Source organism: Diplotaxodon limnothrissa, linkage group LG18 (assembly GCF_057381915.1).
Source record: "Diplotaxodon limnothrissa isolate DT_005_m linkage group LG18, D_limnothrissa_male_GT1.1, whole genome shotgun sequence".
In the NCBI taxonomy this organism is placed as follows: Eukaryota; Metazoa; Chordata; class Actinopteri; order Cichliformes; family Cichlidae; genus Diplotaxodon; species Diplotaxodon limnothrissa.
The window spans coordinates 14,804,051-14,828,269 of record NC_140613.1 but is presented as its reverse complement, the minus strand read 5'-3'; the positions used below and the strand labels follow the sequence as shown (position 1 = coordinate 14,828,269).

Here is a 24,219-nt window from a genome sequence, read left to right as displayed (position 1 = left end):
TTTAGTATACACATCCAGGAATGCATATACTATTATATATTGTACATATATTTATTAGTTTCAGATGTAGCCATTCTTGTATTTTGCTTGTTTACATTATTGTATTTTGCACAACTCTGTTGCTTGTGAAGCTCGCACACAAGAATTTCACTCACATGTGCTGTACCAATGTACCTGCACATGTGATGTGACAATAAAAGTGATTTGATTTGAGAAGGTAATTTCTTTGTATTGCTTTTGTTTGGGGTGGTCCTGGGATAGTAACCAGGTTTTAAATCAAAGATGAGATGCAATTTTATCATCAATAATTGCTGTAATTCAATAATATTAACTTTTAAAATAAAGAGGACTCCTGTTACTAACCCATACAATGGAATTATATAGATAGATACACACACACACACACACACACACACACACACACACACACACACACACACACACACACACACACACATATACATGCTTTTGCAAACAATGCATCTGGGACTTCAGTTTTTATGGAAGAGGATTAAGGGCAACTGGAGAAAAAAAGATTGGGCACGTCTTTTTCCTTTTCTTTTCTGGAATTCTGAGAAAAAAGCCAGAATTTAATCTCAGAATTTGGGAGGGGGAGACATGTCCTTTTTTTCCCCAGTGGCCCTAATCCTCTTCCATAGTTTTTCCACCTACTGTTCACAGAAGAAATGGTCTCAATAGAAGCGCAGCCATCATTGCCACTGTTAGATTTTGTTCCACCATGTTAGTACTATATGGAAACCATCCGATGGGTAACAACTAAATTTTTTATCATGACAGGGATCTGCCAATACAGTCAAAGCATAGTTGGATAGAAAAATACAGTGGGCCACCTTCAGTCGTGGATTGACCTCCCCAGAGCCCAGGTCTCAACAATATTGAATCAGTGTGGGAACAACTTGACAGAACAGAACGCAGCAAACATCCAAACAGCTTTGATTGTCATTCAAGAAGCCAGGAGAACTATTCCTGAAGACTCCTTAAAGAAATTACTGGAAAGCTTGTCTCAGAGTTCAGGTTTTGAAGAGTCATCACACCAAATATTGACTTTCAAACCCTTTAGACGTGGACAAACCGTTTTTGCTTATAGATTATATTTCCACGTATGTTTCAATACTGTTCAGACTGGATTTCCATGTGTGCTTACATACATTTCAATAAAGTGCTGGTCTCCTTTCCCATTTCCAGATCCCAAGATATGGCAGCAGACTTTTTGCAGTATGTCATACCATAAAATTCCTATAATATACATTTCCTGTCAAGTTCTTCCACATCCTGTATCATAAATGTAGTTGACTATATTACTCTAAGTTGACTCAGGTAACTGTGTTATTATTGTGCTTTTAGATATAACTGCTGCCTTTGATACAGTGGATCATAAAATTTCTATTTCTCATTTAGAGCGGTTGGTGGGTGTTAGCGGTACTGCACTGCAGTGGTTCAGATCTTATTTGGCAGAGGAAACTTTCTCTGTGAAACTTGGTGAGTTTGTATCCTCTGTTGCTTCTCTTCAATGTGGAGTCCTACAGGGTTCAGGTTGAGGCCTTCTTTTCTCCCTATATCTGCTACCCCTTGGGTCTAATTTCAGAGTCCCTGAACTACTGAGCTACTACAGCCTGCCTGCTCCCTTAGGTCCTCCAATCAGCAGCTCCTTAAGGTGCCGAAACTAGGCGTAAATTTAGAGGTGACCGTGCGTTTGCTATAGCGGCTCCAAAGTTGTGGAATGATCTGGCCTTGCAGGTTAAGCAGACCTCTTCTCTTTCTGAGTTTAAAACCCAGAAAACATTTATTTGCTGAAGCCTTTAGCACTTTTTAAGAAGTTGACTGTTTTTTTTCCCTAATTCTCTATTCATGTTTTCATTTATTTTCTGCTTATGCTATTTGTATATGTACACCACTTTGTGGACCCTGGTTTATTTTAAAGTGCTTTATTTATAAAGGTGGTATGGTACAGTAAGTTGAATACAGGAAACAAATCCTGTCAAATTTAATGCACTATAAACTCTGTGTATGCACATTTAAATATCACAGTTTGGAGTCCCGATCATGACCTGGGACACTGCAAAAAAAGAATAAAATAAAAATAAAAAACAGCATGAAAATATAGAGTTGCTATAAATTTTACACTGTGCCCATTTTAATTTTGGCTCAAGAAACAGATCGAAGTACTTCACCCATCACCAATTTCATGTATAATGCAGCATAATTTGACCCAAACTCTTCCTTTGGTCCATTTAATGATTCATACACAAGCTGTTTCCATAACTGTTGCCTCCAAGGCTACATGAAAGTAATTTCCCTCATATTAGCTGAATTTGACAATAATATGGAACTATATCAATTTGCTGAATTCTGATTTTGTTTTAAACAAGAAAAAGATAATGGCAATAACTTGAGTAGTAAAGAATATTTTATTCATTAAATACAAAAAAGTTGAGAACAGTGATGACTAAAATAGAATAGAAAAGGCACAATAATTGAGTCAAAAATCACACTGTGCCGTGGAAAATACTACCGTCTCCTGTCTTCTACCTTATCTAAAAATAGCCAGTCTTCTTCCTGTTTTAAATCCATCGAGTTCTACTTTTGAGATTTCCCGTGGCAGTATAATGGCTTGGCATAAGGAGCAGTGCTGAGGTCAATTTTTCCCTGTAGCATCAAAATGAAGGCCTACAGAACAAGAGGAAGGGAAAAAAGAAAAGATGATCATTTTAAATGGTTAAACAGCTCAGGATGAGAAGATTTTATTCAGACTATTTTTACTGATTTACAATGCAACAGTATTTGTATAAACTGAAACAAAGTTTCATAGTATTAAAAAAAGCAACTCTTTTAGTATCCACCTGCAGGTCACACAAGCGTTAGATCAATTTATTAGAAAATACTGTCAATGTTACTGTCAAGTCTGAGAGGTTTTTCAATTCAAGAAAGAAATCTGAATACACAGTAAAGACGGCATGTGTAGCGCAGCAACAGAACATGTATGTGCATATTCAAAAGTGTGGCTGGCTTACCAATGGACACAGAGGTTTCACAAGAAGGAGCAGACCTTCTGTGGCCTGAAAGGGTTGGTGCTGGATGACACACCGGTGAGCAAGGGGTCTTGGAGAGCATTCTGTATGCAAAACTGTTGTAGATCTGCAGCTGCCTGAGAAACCTGGTGAAGACAAGAAAAAGTCACTTAGAGCAGGTGCATCCCAATATTTTTGAATGACTGCTCAGTCACCTGTATGATGCTTTTTGTAGCTGGGAAGAATGGAAAATGGACTGGATCTTCTATAGTGCTTTTCTACTCTACCTGAGCAGTAAAAGTGCTTTATATAACATGGCTCATTCAGCCATTATTGGAAGGTTTATCAAACATCGGGGTTAGCATCTTGCCCAAGAATGTTTGCCATACAGACTGGAGGACCTAGGGGCTGAACCACCAATCTTCCGATTGGCAGATGACCTGCTCTACCAGCCACCCCTGAAGATGCAGACCTGAACAGGGCTAATAATACTCCACTGCACAACTGAAGGAAACTGTAGAATGCACTTTTTAAGCCCGACCAATATCAGAGATGAAGCCTTGGTATCCAATTTTGCTTGCGGTACAACTGGAAATGCAAGAATTCTTTTAAAATAGACGCTCTTCATTTACATGGAACTGTAAACAAGGCACATCTTCTCCAACCATGACTGAATCCAGTCTTTTAGGTTGTTTGAATGTCGTTATAGACAGTATTTGGAAAAAACGTTCAGTGTTTGAATTTGCAGAAGTAGCTAATAAAAACGATCATTCTCATTATTCATCAATCATGTGCTTATGTCAAGTTACCTATTCAAATCTTATAACATAATTAGTAACATAAAATGTGAATTCAAAAAGGAATGCCCACTACACTTAGTTTACAAAAATTAAAACAAAATAATACATCCGTCTCATACATGGCGTTTCCCTGGTCTGTAAGTTTAAGAAATTTACCATCTAGTACCTTACTTTGAATAATTATTTTGTCAAGTAAAAACATTAGCTACACTTTGGGGGGTATTGCGAAGCTAGAGTTTTAACATTTGATCTTAAATCGCTTCGTTAAATTCGTAACCAACTACAGCTATCTTGTCGTCATCTTATGTTGCTCGGGCGTTGTTTTATGATTACAAGCAGCGCGAAACTTCAACACTTCCCCCTCGGTACAAACAACGCCCTGCTTCACAGATACTCTCGGCCAAATTAGCATCACGGTGCTAGCATCCAGCAACAGCTAGCGCTGTTCGCAGATTTTTCCATTAATTGTCAGGGGGAAAAAAAGTCACTTTTACTTACCTTAACTCTGTTTATGCTCGCCTCAAAACGAAGCTGCTGTACCACCTTTTTCATGGTCACCAGGTTGGATGAACCCGACATTTTTATGCCTTTTCTGTGATTGAAATAAAACGCTGGGCGGAGGGAAACACGTCTACGCTGGTTGCTGCTGAGACAAAAGCAAAGATGACGATACCCGGATTCCGGTTGTTCACACTTAATTGCAACTCCCGATTCAATCCACCAGGGGGCGACAAATGAAAGGGAAACTTATTTCATTATATTAAAAAACATCTTTATTGTTATTACTTCTTGAGAGCAGATCTAATCGATCTAATGTTAATGCAATACATACTTCAAGTCATAATTTATACTTATAGATTATGTAAACATAAAAGGTAATTTCAGTACAATCAACAGGTAGAAAAGAATTTCTGGCTACAACACACTCTTATCATTGCTTGGTACCCTTCCTTGAAACAGCTTAAAATCTGAATTGTCAGTAAAGAAATGAGCTATGGCAGACTTAAAGTGCTTTCTTGTGTGATCAAGCTTTGGTGAATTGTCTGTGCACATCCATTGAAAAATGATTGCTCAGAGCTGATGGATTTCAGCCACAGATTGAAACTAAACTTTGTTGCAGAGATAAAAACAAAAAAGGCACTTAAAAGTTCTTTAATTGAGGCTGTTCTCATCTTCACCCATAGAGAAAATACTCAAGTCACTGCATCGACCTCCGTTTTTTGCCTTGACCCGATTATCTCCATCTTCAATGGTGCTACACTCTTGCCAGAGTCCTCGATTTGAATGTCTGGAGGAACTAAAAAGAGAAAAATATATACAATAAGTAAGAGTCTCTTATCCTCACTGATTCATGCATCTGTTGTTAAGACATTCACATTTAATATCGTGCAGAGCATTTCACTGCATGAATGAAATGCAGTCCCTGAAAACAGTTATCTAGTAACTCACTAATACCTGCTTTCTGGTATTAAGCGGAGTGTCCGGTAAAGTTCAGGAGTTGATGGCACAGCAGCACTTTGTGAAGATCTGGGAGTGGAGAACGTCGTGTAGGTAGATGATTTGGCCAGCTGAGCTTTCACTGAAGACCTGATCTCTGGCTCACTTCCTGCAATACAGACCGTGTTTTAAGGACAACAGTTTTCTGGTAATGCATTAGGTGTTCATATGCAGTATTAGAAAATGATTATTTGTTAGTCTTTCTCTTACACCAAGTTTTTGTAGCTTTCACACTGATGTCCCCAAGCAGATGGTACTGAATAAACAAGACTGACTTGGCGATGTGATATTGTGGAGCTGTGCAATGATTTGGATAGCTCATAAATTGTATTCACAATAGAACATAGGAAACAGATCCAGTGTTTAAACTGAGGGGGGGAAATATTGGTTCATTTTAAATTTGATGGGAGTGACACATTTCATAGCTCAGACAGAGGCCACAACAGATTGGAACAGTAGGTGGTACTAAAGAACAGCAGGAGGAACATTTCGCAAGTAAATCGGTTAGTTAGTAACAGAAATATGATGGAGTGCATTTAAAAAAAAGAAAAGAAAAAGTGCATCTTAGAGAGGCTGAGTTTCTAGAAAGGAAAGATGGAAATGGGTTCACAAAATTCAGAATAGTGTTCCTTAAAATAACATTGCAAAGACCATGAATATGTCATCATCTACAGTAAATGAGATTGAAAGGATTGGAGGAATCTGGGGAAATCTCTGTGTGCTAGGGACAAGGCTGAAAACACTGGATGTCTGATCTTTGGGTTCTCAGGCAGCACTGCATGAAAATCAGATACGATTCTGTCATGGAAGTAACGACACGGGCTCAGGAAAACTTCCAGAAATCTCTCATGGTTTGCTGTGCCTCCCACAAATACAGGTGGAAGCTCCATCATGTAAAGAAGAGACCATATCTGCACACGATCGAGAAATGCTGACATCTTCTATGGATTAAAACGCTTTTAAATGGACTGTGGCAAAGCGGAAAACTGTTCTCTTGTAAGATTTTATGGACGATTGATAGAAAGAAGAGGGGATGCTGCTCAGTGGTAAACTGTTAATGGCATCGAATTTCAAAATGAGTGAATATTTTTCTTACAATTGTCCATTTTAAAACATTTGATGCGTTCTGTGTCGTTGTTTCTACCCTGAATAAAAATCTGGAATTAAAAATAAATAAATAAAATAAATTCTTTGCATTTACACAGCATCCCAACTTTTTCAGAAATGGGGTTGATATTGTGCCCAATTTTAGTAAGTAAAACATTTAACCACTGAGAGGCTATGTCATTCAACCACCCACTCCAGAAAGCACCTTAATTTAAATTGCACCAACTTACTAACTGATAAGGCACTGTGACCATCTGATGAGGAGCATCTCCTTCGGTCTGTAAAGGGAGTCAAATTCAAAAACTGATTCTTGAGCCATGAAGCGCGATCCTCTTCGAAGGCCTTTTTCTGTCGAAATAAAAAAAACGATTCCAAAGAAATAAATGCACCACCATCACAATGTGTGCTCAATTTAACTACGGGACCAAATCAGAAGCCTTCAGTACCTCTCGGCCCAGACGAATAGCAGCCTCGGTGAAGTTCTTTCTCTCCCTCTCGAAGTTTCTCTTTTGTTCTTCAAAGAGCCTCCATTCCTCTTTGAGACGCTCCTTCTCCTCCAGTGTGTAGCAGTCATTAAGGAGAGCGGCAGTCTCATCGTCAAACGAGGTGTTGAGTTGTTGCTGCAAAAGCAGGAGTGGTTATTCCTTTGATAGCACATTATTTCTTAATGTTCCTAAATCATTTTTGATACTGACTAACAGGCCAGAAACATCCTCGTGGGGACATCCCATTGACATAATGCTTTCCCTAGCCGCTTACCCTAACCCTTAGCCTAAACCTAACCATAACCCAATTGTAACCTTGACAGTAAAACCATATTTTAAGTGTGAAAAATGCCTCCAACCCTGTGGGGACCTGGATTTTGGTCCCCACCAAGATAGTAAGAACCCGTGCACACACACATGTCCCCCCCCCCCTTTGTAAACACACTGACTGCCTCTCATCAGATGCTGACCTGAAGTAGCTGCTGTTGTGCATGAATGAACTCTTTGCACTGCTGGACTTCACACCTCATCCTCTCCATCTCATCCTCGTGGGTTTCCAGAGGTATCATCTCTTTATTTGACTCCAGCTGATTCTGCACTTGAGAGACTTGACAAACAAAAACCAAATGGATAAGCTGATAATTTTGGTTTCTTTCCAGGCATGACACATTCAGCTACATAAGAAAGGTTTTGCAGATGAAAAATGTTTAAAGTTGTGCCATTGTGTCTACGCCGAATCTACCTTGGCTGTCTAATTTCTCCACATGGTTCCTCAGCTTCCTCCACTGCTGACGGATGCTGTTTGTTAGCTGCTCCCTGGCATGTTCACAGGACTGATCCAGAGTTTCTCTGCTGGTGTCTCCCGTTTTCTCCTCCCCATCTGAATCATGATGCTGCAAATCAGCCAAAACAATATAGTGGGCTTAAAAGGAGGAAATCAGGAGATCTGAACTTCAGACATGTCATTTCTAATACTCTGGTAAACATTTATGGACCAGTTTTAGTGCTCTTTGTATTTTGAAAGTATCTCTATGCAAAAAACAAACAAAAGCAACAATTTAATATGGTAACAAGACTAAAGCATTGTACCACTTTCGCTTACAGGTATGATCTATTGGTGTATTGGCTGAGTCCATTTGTCAAGGTTGCGTAAGACAACGTATTGGTCTGCTTTGTTAAATATTCTACTTCAACACCAAGTAACACCACAAGATGGCGTCTCATTCCTTGTTGTTGCCCAGATACTCTCAGGGATTCTCGTCACTACCACATGTGTGTACGTATGTAGGAACATATTTTCTATGGTGATATTGTATCGATACAGTGACACCAAATATCGACATTTTAAATAAATGAAAATGCTATGAATAAGGGGGCTCATCTCAACTTATACGAGGTAACCTTTCTACAAACAGTTGCAGTCTGACTTGATTGACTGAAATCACTCTAGGAGAGACGGCATTTATTTGAAAACCTTCAAATAAATGCCGTCTAATTTCTAAATGCAGACTAACTGCTACCTTGTTTCCATCAATTTGAATGAGGCTTTGTCAGTGAGCACAACTCGAGAGAATTTGACTCAACCAGCTGCCAATGGAAATGTAATAGTTAAATGGGACTTTCTATAGACAGGATTAGAAGTGATATTTTTGACAATCACAGTTAGTTTCTGTCTCATCAGGAACTTATTGCATGTGATTACCAACTTGACCCTATCCGACTGCAGACTGATAGCAACATACAGTATAGCGTTAAAAAAATAAAATAAAAATTCACAATAATATTGTGATAATATCATATTGATTCCCACCTCTAATGATCTAAAGTAATTTACAACAAAGCCCTGAACAGCTTCATGATTCACCATCTGGATGGTTTCCTGTCCATAAGAGAACCATCAATCTTTTCAAACCCATCTACCAGAGGTGTGTGTGTGTGTGTGTGTGTGTGTGTCTCTCAAATACCTGCTCCAGGCTGTCATCAGCAGTGGCTCCTCGGCCAGAAGAACTGCGTGGACTCAGGATATGAATCATCTCCTTCTTCATCTGCTGGAGGACTTTCTTAAGCTCAGCGTTCTCCAGCATCAAAGACTTCTGACTTGCCTCGTAGTCACTGAGCAAAGACTTGTACATCTCACCCTCGTGGCTGCAGAAATCAATGACATATCAGTTTATGCAAATAATACTACACATTTTTCAGTTTACATGGTTAAATGAATTTCACTTTCAAAATACCTGGCTGTCGCTTTTGCAGTCTTCCAGTGACCCCTTTTCCCATCTGACCGTCCCAAGGAATTCAGTACATCGATAGCTATTTGAGGAAAAACAGAAAATCCAACAGAACTGACACAAAATTATGCAAATCATTGTTTGTTTAAGTTAAGCACATTTACCTAGTTTCTTATCCTTTCTGTCAACCAGCAGCTGGCTGAGGCGCTCTCTGAGCTTTGCAGCTTCTCTCTCTTTTCTTTTGGCATCATGACTGTACTGAGAGGCACGGCTAGCAATGATACTTTGGAGCTTCTGGACCTGTCCAGAAATAATTGATTATTTACAAGCTGTCAGGTTTTTGCATCCTGAAATAACTAGTATTAGTAACAAAACCACAGTGTAAGAAGAAGCTTTACCTCATCCTTTTCTGTTTTTAAGCAGCTCTGCAAAGTCTTAATTTTCAGTTGCAGCTGCCTCTCCATTTCATGCAGACCAGATTTCTCCCTTATTGACAGTTCCAACTGATCCTGGAAGGAAACACATGATACATGACGTAACTGTTATGTGCCGTCTGAAGATTTTCTATAAATCAAATTAAATAATCTAATAAACTAAAAAAAATACACTACAAATAAATAATAATCAAATGAAATTCTATGTGAATCAAATGACCTTTATTTTTTCTAGCAGCATGTTTAGAAAAAAACAAAACAAAACAAACAAAAAAAACAAAACAGAGGGACTATGCATCACAACCAGATACCATCAAAGTGACAGAAAGCACGTCAAGACCTCCCAGCACACAGCTCTAAAAGGTCCGTCTTTGCTTGACTGACAATGTTCAGTGGGGATATTCACAGTGTTTACACACTACCGTGTTTTCATATCTCTAAGAGGTGAAAAATGTGACACTGCATTACTCCACCTTTACTCCAAGACATCTGTACGCAGATTATAGCCCGAAGAAATAAAATGTTGGCTCCACAGAGAAACGAAAGAGACACTTTCTCTCTTGGAAGTACATTAAAAGAAAGATCAGCGGTTATACATGCCTTGAGTCTGGTATTGCTCGTCTGCATAAGCTCCATGGTGCTGGATTTCTTTAGCTGCTCTTTCTCAAGCCCTTCTACAGTGCTCATAGTTCGCCTGTGAATCTGTAGCAGCTCATACATGGCATTCAGAGCCAGTACTGCATTCAGGCCAGTCCCCTCTGGTGAGGTGGCCTCAATATACGTAGAGGAGAGGCCCAGTGAGGCGAGCTCCTGTGGGGGGATGGAAATTAAAAGTATGTCCTTGTCTAGGGGTTATCTTTTTGGAGACAATAAAACGTTTGCATATAAACCAAACACTTCAAGTAGTAATAATAACAATCAATAATAACAATCATAATAATAATAATAATAATAATAATAATAATCCTAGGGCCTTCCATACCTGATTGATGTATGAAATGCACTGAAGAATGTTATCCTCTGTGCAAAAGGCACTTATTACACTGTAGAAGCTTTTTGCCAAGGGAAACGAGTACGATGACACAAAGTTGTTCTGTCTCGAGGGTGACATCGTAACATGTGATATGCTGGATATCTCATAGTTTTCTGTAAACACAGAACAAAGAAAGGGAAAAATATTGAAACTGTGGAAACATTACATCTACTGCTCTCTTCCTCTAAAGAGAGGCTTGAATTAGGTTGCAGATGAGAAATGAGAACAAAAATGTGGGTCACCTCTAAAGAGTCCCCCTCCAAAAAAAAAAAAAAAAAGCTAATGGGACTTGCTATTCTTGAAGTGCTCTATCAAATGCATCGTTTTAGCACACACACACACACACACACACAAAAGTTACCCATTGATGCCTCAGTTGTCCACCACTCTCCCATATCACCAACACATCAGGACACGAGGTCATAAGTTGTCACCAGGGAGATGGATTAAGCAGCCGGGGGTTGTGGATCAGAGGACAGCACTGGAACAGAGCGCTGCAACAGAGCATCAAGTCATGAGACAGACCAGCAACAGATAATCTGAGCCGAAGCTTCATCCTCACAGGATTAACTGTCAGATGTGTGCCGGTTTGGAGGGGGATTCGAATGGGTTTTAGGAGGGTGCTCCTATTGGTTACTGGCATCCAAACTGCTGGGCTGTAAGATGATCTGAGCCTCAAACCAAAGGATTACAGAGATAAAAATAAGAGAATCCATTACAGAGAGTAAATCTGGCAGACTCATTTGTTCTACGCGTTTGTTTTTTAACTTTAATCACTGACATGCTCGGTGAAACAGGCTGAACCACACACTAAACTAAAGGGGCCACTCCCACAGCCTTAATGCCGTGACTTGCATTCAGGTACAGTTTCATTGTGTTGATGAATAAAAAGAAAAAACGGTGCACTGAAAAGCTGGGGCGTGTAAAAACGGTTGGACGCAACCACCAATCATGGGAAATGCCTGCTGCCTCACAAGCCAACTCTTCCCAGTTTATCTAATGAAGCAGAGAGCTTACACAGCTTTTATCTAGAAATACATACACTGAGGAGGCGATAAAGTCAGACGTGCTACGACGTGACGCACTCAATGCTTAACGTCAGGAGCTGCTTAAACGTACGTAGTCCAGCAAACATGCTTGCTTACTTTGCTGTGTCGTTTGCTAGACCTCTACATGGCTATAGAGAAATACCTTAGAAGCTTAACGCTGCTAAGCATAAATAACGTTCACACATGCCGTGTCTCCCCCGTGATGTTAGTTAGCCAATAGGATAATTAATAGCCATGCTAACATGACAACACTACAAAGATACTCACTCAAGGGCGTGAAACGGGTCAACTAAATCCAACAGTTTAGCTCCGTGCTGCTGCTGGCACGGTTAATACACTCCTTCCCTGAAAACACCTCCAACTCCAGTGTAGACTCCAGTCAACATCCTGTCAACAGCGGCAATAAGTATCAAAACTCCCGACACAGCCCAGAAAATACCTCCACAGGTTAATGGGCAGACTCTGGCTGCTGCGGCGTTTGTATTTTTTTTTTTTTGAAGTCTATTCCTCCGCTGTCGTCCAATCAAACTGCATTGTTATTGGTGGCACCGTTGTTAGGCAACCAGTATGAGGGCCGTGCATTGGGTGTACATTATGCAAATGAGAAATGCCGTCAGGTGCCACAGTCAGGTGTCATAAATGTCACTGCAGCGCCCCCTGTGGCTGCAGGAAGTATTACTACACATAAAGCCTGTTTTGACGGCTGCCAAATTAATTGTCATTACACATAGACTCATTGTGCTTGAAATAGAAGATAATGCCTCAAGACAATGAAAACAAGACAGTAGAACCTTACAAAAAAGTAAAATGCGAGTGATAGAGGTAATTCACTTCAGGTCAGGACTCTAACTGTTGCATTCTGGGCGAGCTGAAACTGTACAACTGATAAATTGGATAATCCTGCAAATAGTGTGTTTCACTAGTCTAAACTTCTTGATTTGACTATAAGGACCAATTTCCCTGAGCCAGTTTGAGAATTTTCTAAGTTTTGATATGTGACAGAAAGCACTTCTGATAACCTTATTAATATGATTATCAAAACTAAGATCATTGTCCAAAATAATGCAAGGATTCCCAACTTACTCGCAAAAGAGATGATTAGTGTAAAAAAAAAAAAATTCTGTCTCTGACTTTCTGAACCAACAACAAATATTTCTGTCTTGTCTCTGTTCAGCTCTGTTCAAAGGGTTTGTAGACATCCAGTAGTTAATGTCATCAGAGAAGCTTATTAGGTTATGTACAGGGGTTAAATCATCAGAGGAACAAGGTAGGCACGTCAGTATCATTTGCATAAGAATGATAGGATATATTATTATTCTCTATGGTAATACCAAGCAGGAGCATGTAAAGGTTAAAGAGTAATGGGCCAAGGACAGACCCTTGTAGAACTCCTGATTGAATGTTCATTTATGCAGATCTAAATCAAATAATTGAAACAAAAAAACCCCGAGCCTTTAGGTACAATACAATGAGACCCAATTAAGAATCTGAACCCGTTAAATCAACTGGATCATAAAGTCTTTGAGTTGAAATGTCCTGATCATCAGTGTTGAAAGCAGCAGTGAGATCAAACAGAGCTAAGATCTGCTGATCTTAAGGTCACTGATGACTTTATAAGAGCTGCTTCTGTGCTATGATTGGTTCAGAGACATCATTGGCACATGTCATAAGTGCTGTGAGGTAAAATTAATTCAGCTGAAACAAATGTTTTATTTTCAGATATTTTGCCGACCATGTTTGTGAGAAAAAAGTCAGATTAAATTTAAAATAGGTGCCACTGTTATGGCTAAAGATGCGCTGAAATATATCCAGAAGGGACATGACTACTCCTAAGAAGCTTTCAGTACTGAAATTCAAACTTCATTATCTAAATAAGGTGCTCAATTTGACATTTTGTGCAAAAGAAAAAATACAAGTATAGCAAAAATACACAAAGTAATTTATACAGGTCATAGGATATGCTTCTGTATTGATGACAAAAAAAAACTGTGCTCAGCACAAAATAAAGAGATGAAAAGCAATTACGTTTCAGGAAATTCACTTTCACTTTACTTTGCATTTAAGTTGTGAAGTTTATTTGAGAGTTGCATCTTTTAGCATGGTTTCCTCACAGCGAGAAGGTTCTGGGTTTGTACCCTCTGTTGGACTTTGCATGTTCTCCCTGTGTGGATTTCCTCCAAGTGCTCCAGTTTACTCCCAGTCCAAAGATGTGCTTGTTCGGCTAATGGTGATTCTAAATTGGCCATATGTGCTAATGTGAGTGTGAATGATTGTTTTTCTCTCTGTGTTGACCCTGTGATGGACTAGCGACCTGTCCAGGGTGAACCCCACTGTTCAACCAATGTCAGCTAGGGTAGGAAGACTCCAAGTTGGATAAATGATTATGAAAATAGAAATATGTTTAAATTTTCTCCTTAAGTGCTTGTATATAAAAGATCGCCAAGTTACATCGTTGTTGTGTAGCCAGGAGGAAGTTCTTCTTAGTGTTTTTCTCCACTAATGTCTGAGACATCTGCCCTCCATGTTTGAATGCAACACTGGCAAGAAGAGAATATTATTTGACATATTTATACGGCAATGCTTGATATTGATGTTACATTGGTTTATAATGTGGCCATATAATATCAGCATGTCCTTAACATAGGAACTTTGCTAATTTACTAGTTCTAAAAAAGTCAGAACTCAAGTAAAAGTACATCTGTTTAAGTTGGAAGATATTCCATCACTATCACCCAATAGTGTTAACAAAGGCTCTATACAGACTCTCAGGACCCTGTGGGGCATTTTGCAGTCACATGAGGGCAACCCGTTGCTCACAATTGGCAAAAAGATGATACTACACCCTGTTATCCAAAGCAACCACTTGAAAACATGCAGCAGGTCGACTCGTCAGTATTCTGGTATCGTCCAGACTCAGGCTGATCTATGCACTCTGCAATGAAGGCCTGAAGCTGGGACACTGGCTCCTTGTCTTTCTGATGATGCTGAAAAAAAGAACCATTATAAGAATAAATACATAAATACATAAATAAATAAAATATGCTCAAATTCAACAGTAAATTACATCCCCGCAAGATATCAAATATCAGGGTGGCTCGGACTGACCTTGATGGTTTCGTACGTGTCAGTGATAAGAGCAATGAACAGACTGAGCACCATGTAGATGAAGATAGAGATGAAGGAATAGAGGTAGAGTCTGCTGAAGAGCCACACCATGTAGGTTTTGTCTCTCATCCTCAGAAAGGTGGAAAACATATCATCACCATTGAGGAGAGAGAAGAGGCACTCTGTCACTTTAGCCAGTGTTCTGAACTGTAAAACAATGTTTAAATAACGATTAACATTCTGACATCGTGTTTCTGGAAATCATGTCGGAACAGATCACCCTAATGTTTGTACTGTAATATGAATTAAAGTGTTTATACTTTGTCGTGGTAAGGTCCAAGGACGATCCAGCCACAGAAACAGTACCCGAGGTAGATTATGGCTGCACAGACGCAGAATCGAAACACGTTGGGCAAAGCCGCCCTCAAGGTTAAGATTAAGATCTAAAACAAAAAGAAGAAGAAAAAATGCCAGTCCCTCTGGAAATGCATTTGCTCTTTATTTGTATAAAGTATTTTTTATTAGGCACTGTTAGGAAAGTCTTACATTGTACTTCTTGAAGAAACTCAGGTAACGAATCACACCAACCCAGACAAGCATCGTGGCTGTTCCCAGCAAGATACTGCAGACGTCATAGTTTGTTAAGAACTGCAAAAGAAAAAAAATACTACTGATAAATTTGATAATTCTGCAACCCTTTACATCAGAATCAGAATCGTGTTTATTGGCCAAGTATAAGTGTTTTTACATACTGATTTCAGACCATTTAGAAAATATTCACTGATTTCTAAAAGAAAAAAAGAGAAAACCTTTGTTTGTATCCCAATTTTCAGCACTGATCCAGTGATGGTCATTATGTCACTGACAATAATGAGGATGTACCAGCCATTCACAAACTCCATGCGGTCTGACCAGGACACAGTTTTATTGTAGTAGGCACTGAAAAATATGCTGAACTCCTACATATGAGAAATTTATCAAACAAACAGACTGTCAAACAAGTCAGCTAATGAGATGTTACTACAGGCAGTAGTAACAGGCACATTTTAACATGCTTAGTCTATTAGCTAATACTATAAAGCAATACTGTGCAAAAATCTTGAGTCACCTGACTATGGTTTTGGGTCTACACATATCAAACATCTTTGAATAAATTTTAAATTGTATCTTCACACATTGGCAGTCTGTTAAAACATGTCACACATCAATTGTTCCCATTTCATAAGTTGAATTTACAAAAAATGACAAAGATAACACAGTTTGACGGGCATAAAATATATTTTTGCAATAACAAGGTGATTTCTAAAGAGCTATTATGCCATAATTTGGGATATCTCTTTATGGTGTGCAGTGTATCCCTAAAAATCTGAGGAAACGGGAAAAGAAAAGAAGTGGCAGGCCTAACACTATCTAGAGCTGAAGAACAATATCTGAAAGTGCATCTAGCCTCATCAGAAACAGTCTTAGGTGGAAGCATGGCTATCAAGAGTTACGCCAAATTACAGAAGGACTGGACTGAAAATAAGTGGTAGTGTCAAATCATCTTGATAGACAGAAGAATAAAGGTGGTCATGCCAACATGTTTGTATGTTTCCATAAATCTCTGCACCTATGTCCCATTTTCCCCGCAAAATATAAAGAAATGAAAGGTGGCTCAAGAGTTTTTCACAAAATTATATGTGCTCTTCTTAAAAACTACATCATGTTACCAGTATGTAAAGCCCCTCACCAAAAGTATAGAGAACATTACTTGATTACTATAATTATGGGCTGCCTCGGGTGCTGTTTAGTGTCTTAACTGAGCCAGATGCTAAAAGTATTTCTGTGGTGATACTTACAAACTGGAGCTGGATGCCATGGACGACAGATCGTATGCAGAGGATGAGAGAGGCGAAACAGGCGAGGAAGACCACAGAATCAAACGACAAGAGGAGATAATCGTTCTTCCCAGCTAGAACATTTGAGGTCAGGTGTTAATATTTTGGGGCTCTGTCTCTATAAAACTGAGACATAACCTTTGTCATTTCTTGGATCATGCAGGTACAGTTACAATCAAAAGATTACGAACACTCAATATGGGCATGGATGTCATAGTAATTTGGGGTTTTTAGTGATTTGATTGAACTGTTTGTTTTTTCAGGGTGGAACGATTGTACAGCGTACGACATTGGATTTACATTGGATTTTCTCAAATCCACATAGGGTCAAAGTTAGACATAGCAGCTCAAACATGTACACACACCCCCACTAATATTTGTTTAAATGTCCTTCAGTGAGTTGCACCTCAAATAAATGCTTCTGTTAGCCATCAACAAGCTTCTTGTGTAATTCTGGCTGGATATGTGAGCATATTTGCAGAATTGGTAGGGTTCATTTGAATTGGTTGGTTTCATGACATGAGCCCAGCTTTCGAGCATAGTTCAAAAATTTCGAATGAGAAATGAAATTATCATCTATATTATCCATTCCAAAACCAGTTTGATGTGTTTGTCCTTTTGAAACACCTAACTGTGCCCAAGTTTCAACCATCTACCTGTCAATTTGAGGTGACGTTGAAGTATTTGGATGTGCTTCTCCATCATTATAATTATTCTACCCATTTTGTACAATGTACCAGTACCAGTGGCAGGAAAAACAGTTGGTACACTGTTCTTGGGTTTGAAACCCTCACCTTTATTCCTCTAAACTTACCCCTCACCACTGTGGCCAAATAGATCAGTCTATCGGGTCTGAACATCTGAAACTTTTCTCCAGAATGCATTTGGGTTTTCTTAAAGGTGTTGATTTGGGAACAGTAGCTTCTTTCTTGGTCAACACCCTCTCAGTAGGGGAGACCGGGGATAGTTGTAACGTGGGTCAGTTGTAACACTTCCAATTTCTCCAATCAGGGCTAAGTTTCAAATGATGTGACTCATCCTGTGCATGCCCAATTCAGTTCTGCTATCACATGTGAAAAATCAGCACATTTTGTCAAACACAGACAATTTAACACGAAAAAAAGTAATTTGTATGCCAAAAAGTAAGTTTTTCTACTTTATTTCAATTTGTAATAGCATTATCTGCTTTGCAGTTAAACTCATCAAACTTAAATTATGTTATTTGTATGTCTATGGGGATATATTCTGTGTAGGTCTTTAGTGCTAATGTTTTAGCCGTTGGCTGTAATGTTAGCTAGTTCATGGCTATAGGAGTCTGGGTCAGTTGTAACAGCAACAGTCTGGGTTAGTTGTAACAATAATGCAGATGTTACAACTTACCACACTATTACTTTAACTTATATTAAACAAGTTTGTGAACGACATCAGCAGAGAGAGGGTCACTGGTCGCTTATGTATATGCGGTTAATTCCTCCACTGTTTGTGTTCCCACACATACATTATGCAGACCACTGTGTCAGAGATGGACCAGTAGGAAGTACTGGTAGTGGAAATAAATCAGGATGGATGCAAGAAACAGATTTCCTCATCTTTCTGAAGCACTTTGCAAACCACACCAAGGTAAGCCATGATAAAAAGTAATGGAATTGCGATGCTGGTGAACAACTACATTTTTTCAGCTTCATTGTTATGTTCAAAATTGGTGCAAGAGTTGTAGGTTATAATGCCCACTGAGCCAATGAGGCCAAACTCAAGGAAGACCAACCAAAATTAATGAAATATTCAGTTGCAGAAATTTCCATAATTTGTCTTTTTTGGGGGGTTGGAATATGTTCAAAAGCTAGATTTCTGCATTCTGTCACACACACACACACACGGCTACATAAATGGCTCTAAGTGCATTCATGTGTTGAATAAAAAAGATTACATGTTAATGTTTTGTCAGTACCCTTATTTCATTGTGTTACATTTCACCCCAGGATATGTTACAACTAACCCAGACTATGGGGTTAATTGTAACATTTCACTCTTTGTGTTTGAGACCATACCATGCAATGGGTAATTGTGCTGCAGAGAAAATAGCTGCACTATTTAATAGCCGAGACATGTAAATACTTTGCATTACATTTTGAATCCACTACCTTAAAAGAGCTTCAATTTACAGACAGAAATGTGAAAAATGTTACAACTATCCCCGGTCTCCCCTACATGCTGATGTAAAACTTTCTGCACCACTTATTATACTTTTGACCAAAAAAACCCTTTTGTATCCAATTCTCATTCGACCGTGGAAAAAGAAGACCTCAAAGAAATCATTAAAAGCACAAAATGACCATGACATTCATGCCTATGAGTCTGAACACAGCTGTATTATGAAAAGCAGAAAAGTGTTACTGTGCCCCCTGCTGGCGTTTGACCAACACTAACAAATATTTTGCTTCCTGGTGTCTCTCAGTACTATTTCTACTCACATGTGCCTTCCACGTTCCAGTCACTGCATTCATAAATTCTAACATCATTTTCAATATCAACCTTTATCTTTCCGCTGTGTGCACGATTGTCAAAAACGATCTGTGTAAAAACAAAGGATGGTTCGTCACTGAGCTTGTAAAATCTTCTAAAATATTATAGAAAATATATCTTTGAGATTTTGGCACTTTTCAGATAGTGTCACCAACCACTATGTGGAAGTCATAACAGTCTGGTAGCTCGTGGTGCTGCACAGTCTGCAGATTGATGGTTTTCAGAGTTAGGTAGATGTTCACAGATAGCAGCCTGGACACACAAACATATATTAGCAGCCAACACTCTTATCATTGGACATGAAACCAATATTTTTAGTTTAGCCACCTTCTGAAATCCAAAGAGAAGTTGGGATGCGTTGCCAGAGTGTCGTTGCTCAATGATTGCATAGGGTGTATGGAAATACAATCTGTGGTGGAGAAAATGTGTTCAGAAGTTATTTCAGTTTGTATTATTTAGCAGAGGAACGATGAAGCATGAATCCCTGTGAAGAGTAGAACAGGCTTCCTCTTTTCACGTCACAAGTGCACAGTGTGATTATTTTCCATTCTTGCCATGAATCAGCTTCAATAAATATATCTTGCACAGAATATTAAGCATGGACTTAAACAGTGTTGCAGCTACTTCATGTTTTTGTACCTTTATCAATATGCGGATCAATATCAAAGGTGTCGTTTTCAGGATCGATGGTGCTGTTTCTATAAAACACTTGACACAAAGTCAAAGGAGTGTAGTCGCCATTAATGAGCTCATATGCAAGATTACCTACAGTCAGGTTTTGGAGATTGGTATACTGAAAAAACAGACAAAGAGAAAACAGAAAACATCTTTTAATGGTGTAAAATTAGAATTAAATAGAAGATGCCACGTGATTAAACAAAGGTTTCAGTACCCTGTTGATAATGTAGTGAATGTGCTCATTCACATCTCTTTTGGTATAAAGGGAAAGGCTTCCGTGCCGGTGATCCTTGTATCCTTTGAGAAACAGATTCCTGAATGTCATCAAATTTTCATCCTTGAAAGTCACCATCATTTCATTACTCAGTCCAAAAGACACCAACTGTTTGGAAACAGGGGGAGAAAGAAAGTCTCACAGGTAAAAAACAAGTAGCTCCCGACCTCTGTACACATTCACACGTAACTAAAGGATTACCTGGATAGTAGTGATTGCAATTTTTAATATTTGTATCGTCAGTTTCCATGGTTTCCGACCCCTGGCTCTGTACTTCTCGCAGGGATTCATGAAGAAGTATTTGAGCCTCCGTCTGAAATCCTCCACCGTCTTTGTATCTAAGCCGCAGCAGCCGTTTCGCTGACTCTCCTCTGACCTGGCAGCCAAAAGCTGCTTGGAGTCCTCCATTAGGCTGAAGGCAGCTTTGTGACACCTGCATCAGAAATGTTTAATAGATAAAGAAAGCATCTGGCCATTCCAGTCAGCCTGATGTTTATCTAACTGGTTCTCCAGCCTGTGTACACTGCTGCTATTCTCTTCTTTATAGTTTAATTGTTATACTTCAATACATACTAATTATGCAACACTGAGCCACAACACACTACAAAACCACAGCCACAGTGTGGTTACCACACACTGGCCCATTTTAGCTCATAGGGCTTCCTGCAACAGGGAGCAGAGAAATGTACAGATTTGAGAGGTGTGTGAAAACAATTACTACACATATTTTTGCTTAATAAATAAAAGTTAGCTGCTTATATTGGATGTTGTTATATAATTATATATATTTTTAAATCAGATGCTAACTACATTTGTTAAACTTCACTCTACACATAATTATGATAATAAATTAAATACCTGTTAGCGTTCGCCGAGCACCAGCGACCCAAAGTTCACCCAGTCTAACACTCAGGGCTTCTCAGCGGTGTATGAAAAACCAGGTGATACAGTCACCACTGCAGCCGTCACCACAATGACTGTCATTCCTCTGCGCCACTTGTAGCTTTTCCAGTTTTTTCCAGAAGTAAAAAAAAGTACGTCTGCACACCCAGAAGCTGACGACACATTTAGACGTCGGAGGCCTGTCAATAACTTCATTTTGACCTCGACAGTTGATGCCCTATTTTAACAATTATCGGCACTCTAACATTTAGATTTTTCATAATCACTACAGGAAATCAACCACACAATGAAAAAAGGAAAAAAGAAACACAAGCGCAGTCCATATATGAACAACCTTTAGTTTTATTATTACATGACCAGTGAATAAAGAAAGAAATAGGATGTCACTGAAACTATGTTTACTAATTCAAGACTATTGTAGTGACAAAAACATGAAGCAAATTCTTGATGACTTAATGCACACACATGAAAACAAACAACAGAAAAACATGAGCTGGAGTTCTGCTCCAAGACTGGCTCTTTATACGCACACACATGGATATATATATATATATATGCTCAAGTAGTCGTTCAAGTGTATACAACATAGAAACTGCATTCGGCCTTTACAGCTCATCAGAAAAATCACACCTCCTGTCACAGAAGGGGAGTAGGAGAGGTTAGAGAGGGTGAGTCACATTTTCTTCACTCCTGACACATCAACGCTGGAAATATAACCGCGTTAGAAATGCATCTGATGCACGCGCAGATTTCCTCTTTCTTCTTTGATGGCACCGTTGTCTCATTTTAGTCATATTTTCCATTTTAAACTAGGCAATCTCCATACCCTAGGGTTTGGTTTGGTAACAAATTGGCACCATTTGAAAAACAAAAAAACAATCTTTAAAAGTTAGCCTAGCTGATGAGAAAATGCCCCCATTTTCATTCTAAAAGTTAGCTAATATAGTGGTAGTATACAGTATATGCCCATGTGCAGCAATTTCTCACCAACTGCCTCATCGAAAGCACGAATATCACTGAAAAAGAGAGAGTGAGTGTTGTGGTTGGCTTTTTAACCGGTTGAGAACTGTCTTATTGAGATATGCTCCTAAAAGATGCTCCTAGTTGAAGTTGGCGTGAGGGAGCGCGACCGGAGGGGCTGGAAGTTTGGATCGCCTCCACTGCTAGTGCACCCCGGCGCTCCAGCATCTATGCTGGAGGGGGACTCGACCATTACCTCGTCCGGCAGAGGAGGCGCCCCGGGGTCTCCGGGCTTCGGGAGGCTGGATGATGTCGTGGAAGGCGTGGCGATGCTGGCGCAAGCCACGGAGGAGTCTCCAGCTTTTTGCGAAGACAGCAGATCGAGTGAGGTGCCCACATCTGAGTTGGAAGGGCTTTTCTCGCTGTCCGGGTGAAAGAGCAAGGTGGAGTTGTTTGAAAATGTTGATGGGAGGTCGCTGGTTGAGGTTGGAGTGCTGAAAGTGGAGTCAGATGAGGAACTGGAAGCTCCTGCCGCTGAGTAATAGAAGAGGGGGAAAAAAAGGGGAACAGTTGTAAGTCATAAAGAACAAACGCATTAAGCACTTTTTTGCATTACACACATACACACAGACACACAACTATTTTAGAAATGGACGTATTAACCTCTGAGGGACTCGATCTTCTCATTTTTGGCCTTCTGCACCTCGTCTGTGATTTTTGTGATGATAAAATTTTGCGAGCGCATCTCCCGAATCGAGTCGATCAAGGCATCCAGGCCGCGGGGGTTCTCAGCCAGTATGTCCAGCAGCACGGCCATCCTCTTGGTCTGCGTAGTCCTGCAGCTGATCTCTTCTGCATCATCTCGTGTCAGGATCCTGCGAGAGCGCAGGTAGTCCAGGTGGCGATCTGCTCTGATTTTATCGCAGAGGTAGTGCCGCAATCTGGTCAGCACCTGGAGAGCCACAGGAAGTCACGGAGGGCAGATGAAAAGAGAGCAAAGTGAGGTGTCAATGAACAGGAAACACACAGTCCAGGGTTCACCCCCCTTCCCCCAAATCAAAGACTACAGCAGGCCTGGATCTGCTCTCTCTGTGGCACATACAAAGTAAGCTGGGTGTCCAGATGTGCCCTAAACGTCCATCTTATTGTCCTGCTGTTAAATCCTACAGAAAGTGGAAATTGTGAGGGCACAAAGAGGGTGTGGTGGGGGCATTTCCTCCTTTTAATAGGCCTATAGCGCTATGCAAAGCATAAATATATATTTAGCAGTGAATCTGTTTCCACATGGCTCCCCTTATCAGATTGATCTGGCATCTGTTAGGAAGCCAGAGCGTGCCTGAAGTATAATACTCACGTCTTTCTTTATCTCTGCCATTTCATCTTCAGTGAGGTGAGGAGCATCCATCCCTCTCCCCCGCAAAGTGAAAATCCAGGTGGTAACGACTGAAGATTATTTTAATAATCTCGTAGTGGTGGATTAAAACACAACAGCGAATAAATTATAGAAGTTAAATAAGCTGACACCTTATTATTAATCGATAAAAGGTGGTCTGTCGACTATCCATTCAACTTTTTTTGTTTCAACAACGGAAAAAAAATCCCCGGACTTCCTGATTGTGTCGAGGCTTAACTACGTCAACACACGGCAGAGACGTCGGTTTCACACTCAGCGCTGGTTTAAACCGGTAACTGTGAATAAAAAAGTCCACGTTCACCTCAAGATTTCTCCTGTTTTACCAGAACAACTCCAAACTGAGCAACTGTCTTCGCTTTGGGTTCTGATGTGCGACTTCTTGCGCTTCTGCACTTCCGACCATGGCCACGCGCGCTTCTCGATAACTCCATTAGGTGGCGCTGTTGGACCTTCTCGCATACAAACACCACGTTTGGCAGGTTTTGCTATACCCCACAGTTTAGTCTGACAGCATTCATTCAAAGAAAAGTAAGTGCTACACTTGCCTAAATACACCCAGTAAACTATAGGCCAGTGGTGTCAAACATGTGGTCCAGGGCACAGAAGTGGCCCTCTTAAAGGCTCCCATAATACTGATGAATGTGGAAAAACTGAGACATAGTTTTGCAGTTATTTTTCTTATGTGATCTCAAGGTTGCTTATTAAATAAGAAAATAAAATAATGTGAAATGTTACCACTTGTAATCTGGCAGGGTTTTAAAGAAGCAGGAGGGATATGAGCTTTTTACTTTACTAGTTTACTCTTTGTGGGCAATTAACTAAG

The 24,219-nt window shown here is 39.7% G+C and overlaps 4 protein-coding genes across 4 annotated transcripts; all 4 read right to left on the bottom strand.

Moving 5' to 3' along the window:
- Positions 1 to 2,624: 2,624 nt before the first annotated feature.
- gng5 (guanine nucleotide binding protein (G protein), gamma 5) lies at positions 2,625 to 4,474 on the bottom strand. The gene is made up of 3 exons (XM_085377113.1): positions 4,328 to 4,474; positions 3,033 to 3,175; positions 2,625 to 2,688 (listed from the first exon to the last, which is right to left on the bottom strand). Exons 1-2 carry the CDS (start codon positions 4,406 to 4,408, stop codon positions 3,050 to 3,052), a joined length of 207 nt encoding a protein of 68 aa, XP_085233239.1. The 5' UTR covers positions 4,409 to 4,474; the 3' UTR covers positions 2,625 to 2,688; positions 3,033 to 3,049.
- Positions 4,475 to 4,950: 476 nt separating this feature from the next.
- On the bottom strand, positions 4,951 to 12,106 carry ssx2ipa (synovial sarcoma, X breakpoint 2 interacting protein a). Its single transcript, XM_085378957.1, has 14 exons — positions 11,930 to 12,106; positions 10,975 to 11,107; positions 10,563 to 10,726; positions 10,181 to 10,390; positions 9,545 to 9,655; positions 9,311 to 9,446; positions 9,153 to 9,228; positions 8,883 to 9,063; positions 7,661 to 7,811; positions 7,389 to 7,525; positions 6,880 to 7,053; positions 6,664 to 6,781; positions 5,285 to 5,435; positions 4,951 to 5,126 (listed from the first exon to the last, which is right to left on the bottom strand). The coding sequence occupies exons 2-14, from the start codon at positions 11,006 to 11,008 to the stop codon at positions 4,982 to 4,984; spliced, it is 1,788 nt and encodes a 595-aa protein (XP_085235083.1). The 5' UTR covers positions 11,009 to 11,107; positions 11,930 to 12,106; the 3' UTR covers positions 4,951 to 4,981.
- A 2,402-nt stretch (positions 12,107 to 14,508) lies between these two features.
- On the bottom strand, positions 14,509 to 20,530 carry mcoln3a (mucolipin TRP cation channel 3a). Its single transcript, XM_085378956.1, has 12 exons — positions 20,321 to 20,530; positions 20,060 to 20,227; positions 19,807 to 19,960; positions 19,495 to 19,576; positions 19,323 to 19,419; positions 19,116 to 19,215; positions 16,606 to 16,718; positions 15,577 to 15,726; positions 15,314 to 15,415; positions 15,088 to 15,210; positions 14,768 to 14,974; positions 14,509 to 14,646 (listed from the first exon to the last, which is right to left on the bottom strand). The coding sequence occupies exons 1-12, from the start codon at positions 20,525 to 20,527 to the stop codon at positions 14,509 to 14,511; spliced, it is 1,641 nt and encodes a 546-aa protein (XP_085235082.1). The 5' UTR covers positions 20,528 to 20,530.
- Positions 20,531 to 22,109: 1,579 nt separating this feature from the next.
- Positions 22,110 to 23,387, bottom strand: bcl10 (BCL10 immune signaling adaptor). Its single transcript, XM_085378506.1, has 3 exons — positions 23,337 to 23,387; positions 22,646 to 22,934; positions 22,110 to 22,516 (listed from the first exon to the last, which is right to left on the bottom strand). Exons 1-3 carry the CDS (start codon positions 23,385 to 23,387, stop codon positions 22,110 to 22,112), a joined length of 747 nt encoding a protein of 248 aa, XP_085234632.1.
- Positions 23,388 to 24,219: the final 832 nt, after the last annotated feature.

Coding starts and splice junctions, on each gene's coding strand:
- gng5 (XM_085377113.1), bottom strand. CDS start 4,408: ATGTCGGGTTCATCCAACCTGGTGACCATGAAAAAGGTGGTACAGCAG. Junction 3,176..4,327: donor CGAGCATAAACAGAGTTAAG/GTAAGTAAAAGT, acceptor TGTCTTCACCAG/GTTTCTCAGGCAGCTGCAGA.
- ssx2ipa (XM_085378957.1), bottom strand. CDS start 11,008: ATGGGAGAGTGGTGGACAACTGAGGCATCAATGG. Junction 9,064..9,152: donor ACTGCAAAAGCGACAGCCAG/GTATTTTGAAAG, acceptor TGATTTCTGCAG/CCACGAGGGTGAGATGTACA. Junction 7,812..8,882: donor CTGATGACAGCCTGGAGCAG/GTATTTGAGAGA, acceptor GCTGATTTGCAG/CATCATGATTCAGATGGGGA.
- mcoln3a (XM_085378956.1), bottom strand. CDS start 20,527: ATGGAGGACTCCAAGCAGCTTTTGGCTGCCAGGTCAGAGGAGAGTCAG. Junction 16,719..19,115: donor CTGGAACGTGGAAGGCACAT/GTGAGTAGAAAT, acceptor CAAATGTTCTAG/CTGGGAAGAACGATTATCTC. Junction 15,727..16,605: donor ATGGCATCCAGCTCCAGTTT/GTAAGTATCACC, acceptor TCTCATATGTAG/GAGTTCAGCATATTTTTCAG.
- bcl10 (XM_085378506.1), bottom strand. CDS start 23,387: ATGGATGCTCCTCACCTCACTGAAGATGAAATGGCAGAGATAAAGAAA. Junction 22,935..23,336: donor TGGCAGAGATAAAGAAAGAC/GTGAGTATTATA, acceptor GTGGCTCTCCAG/GTGCTGACCAGATTGCGGCA. Junction 22,517..22,645: donor GAAGATCGAGTCCCTCAGAG/GTTAATACGTCC, acceptor TCTATTACTCAG/CGGCAGGAGCTTCCAGTTCC.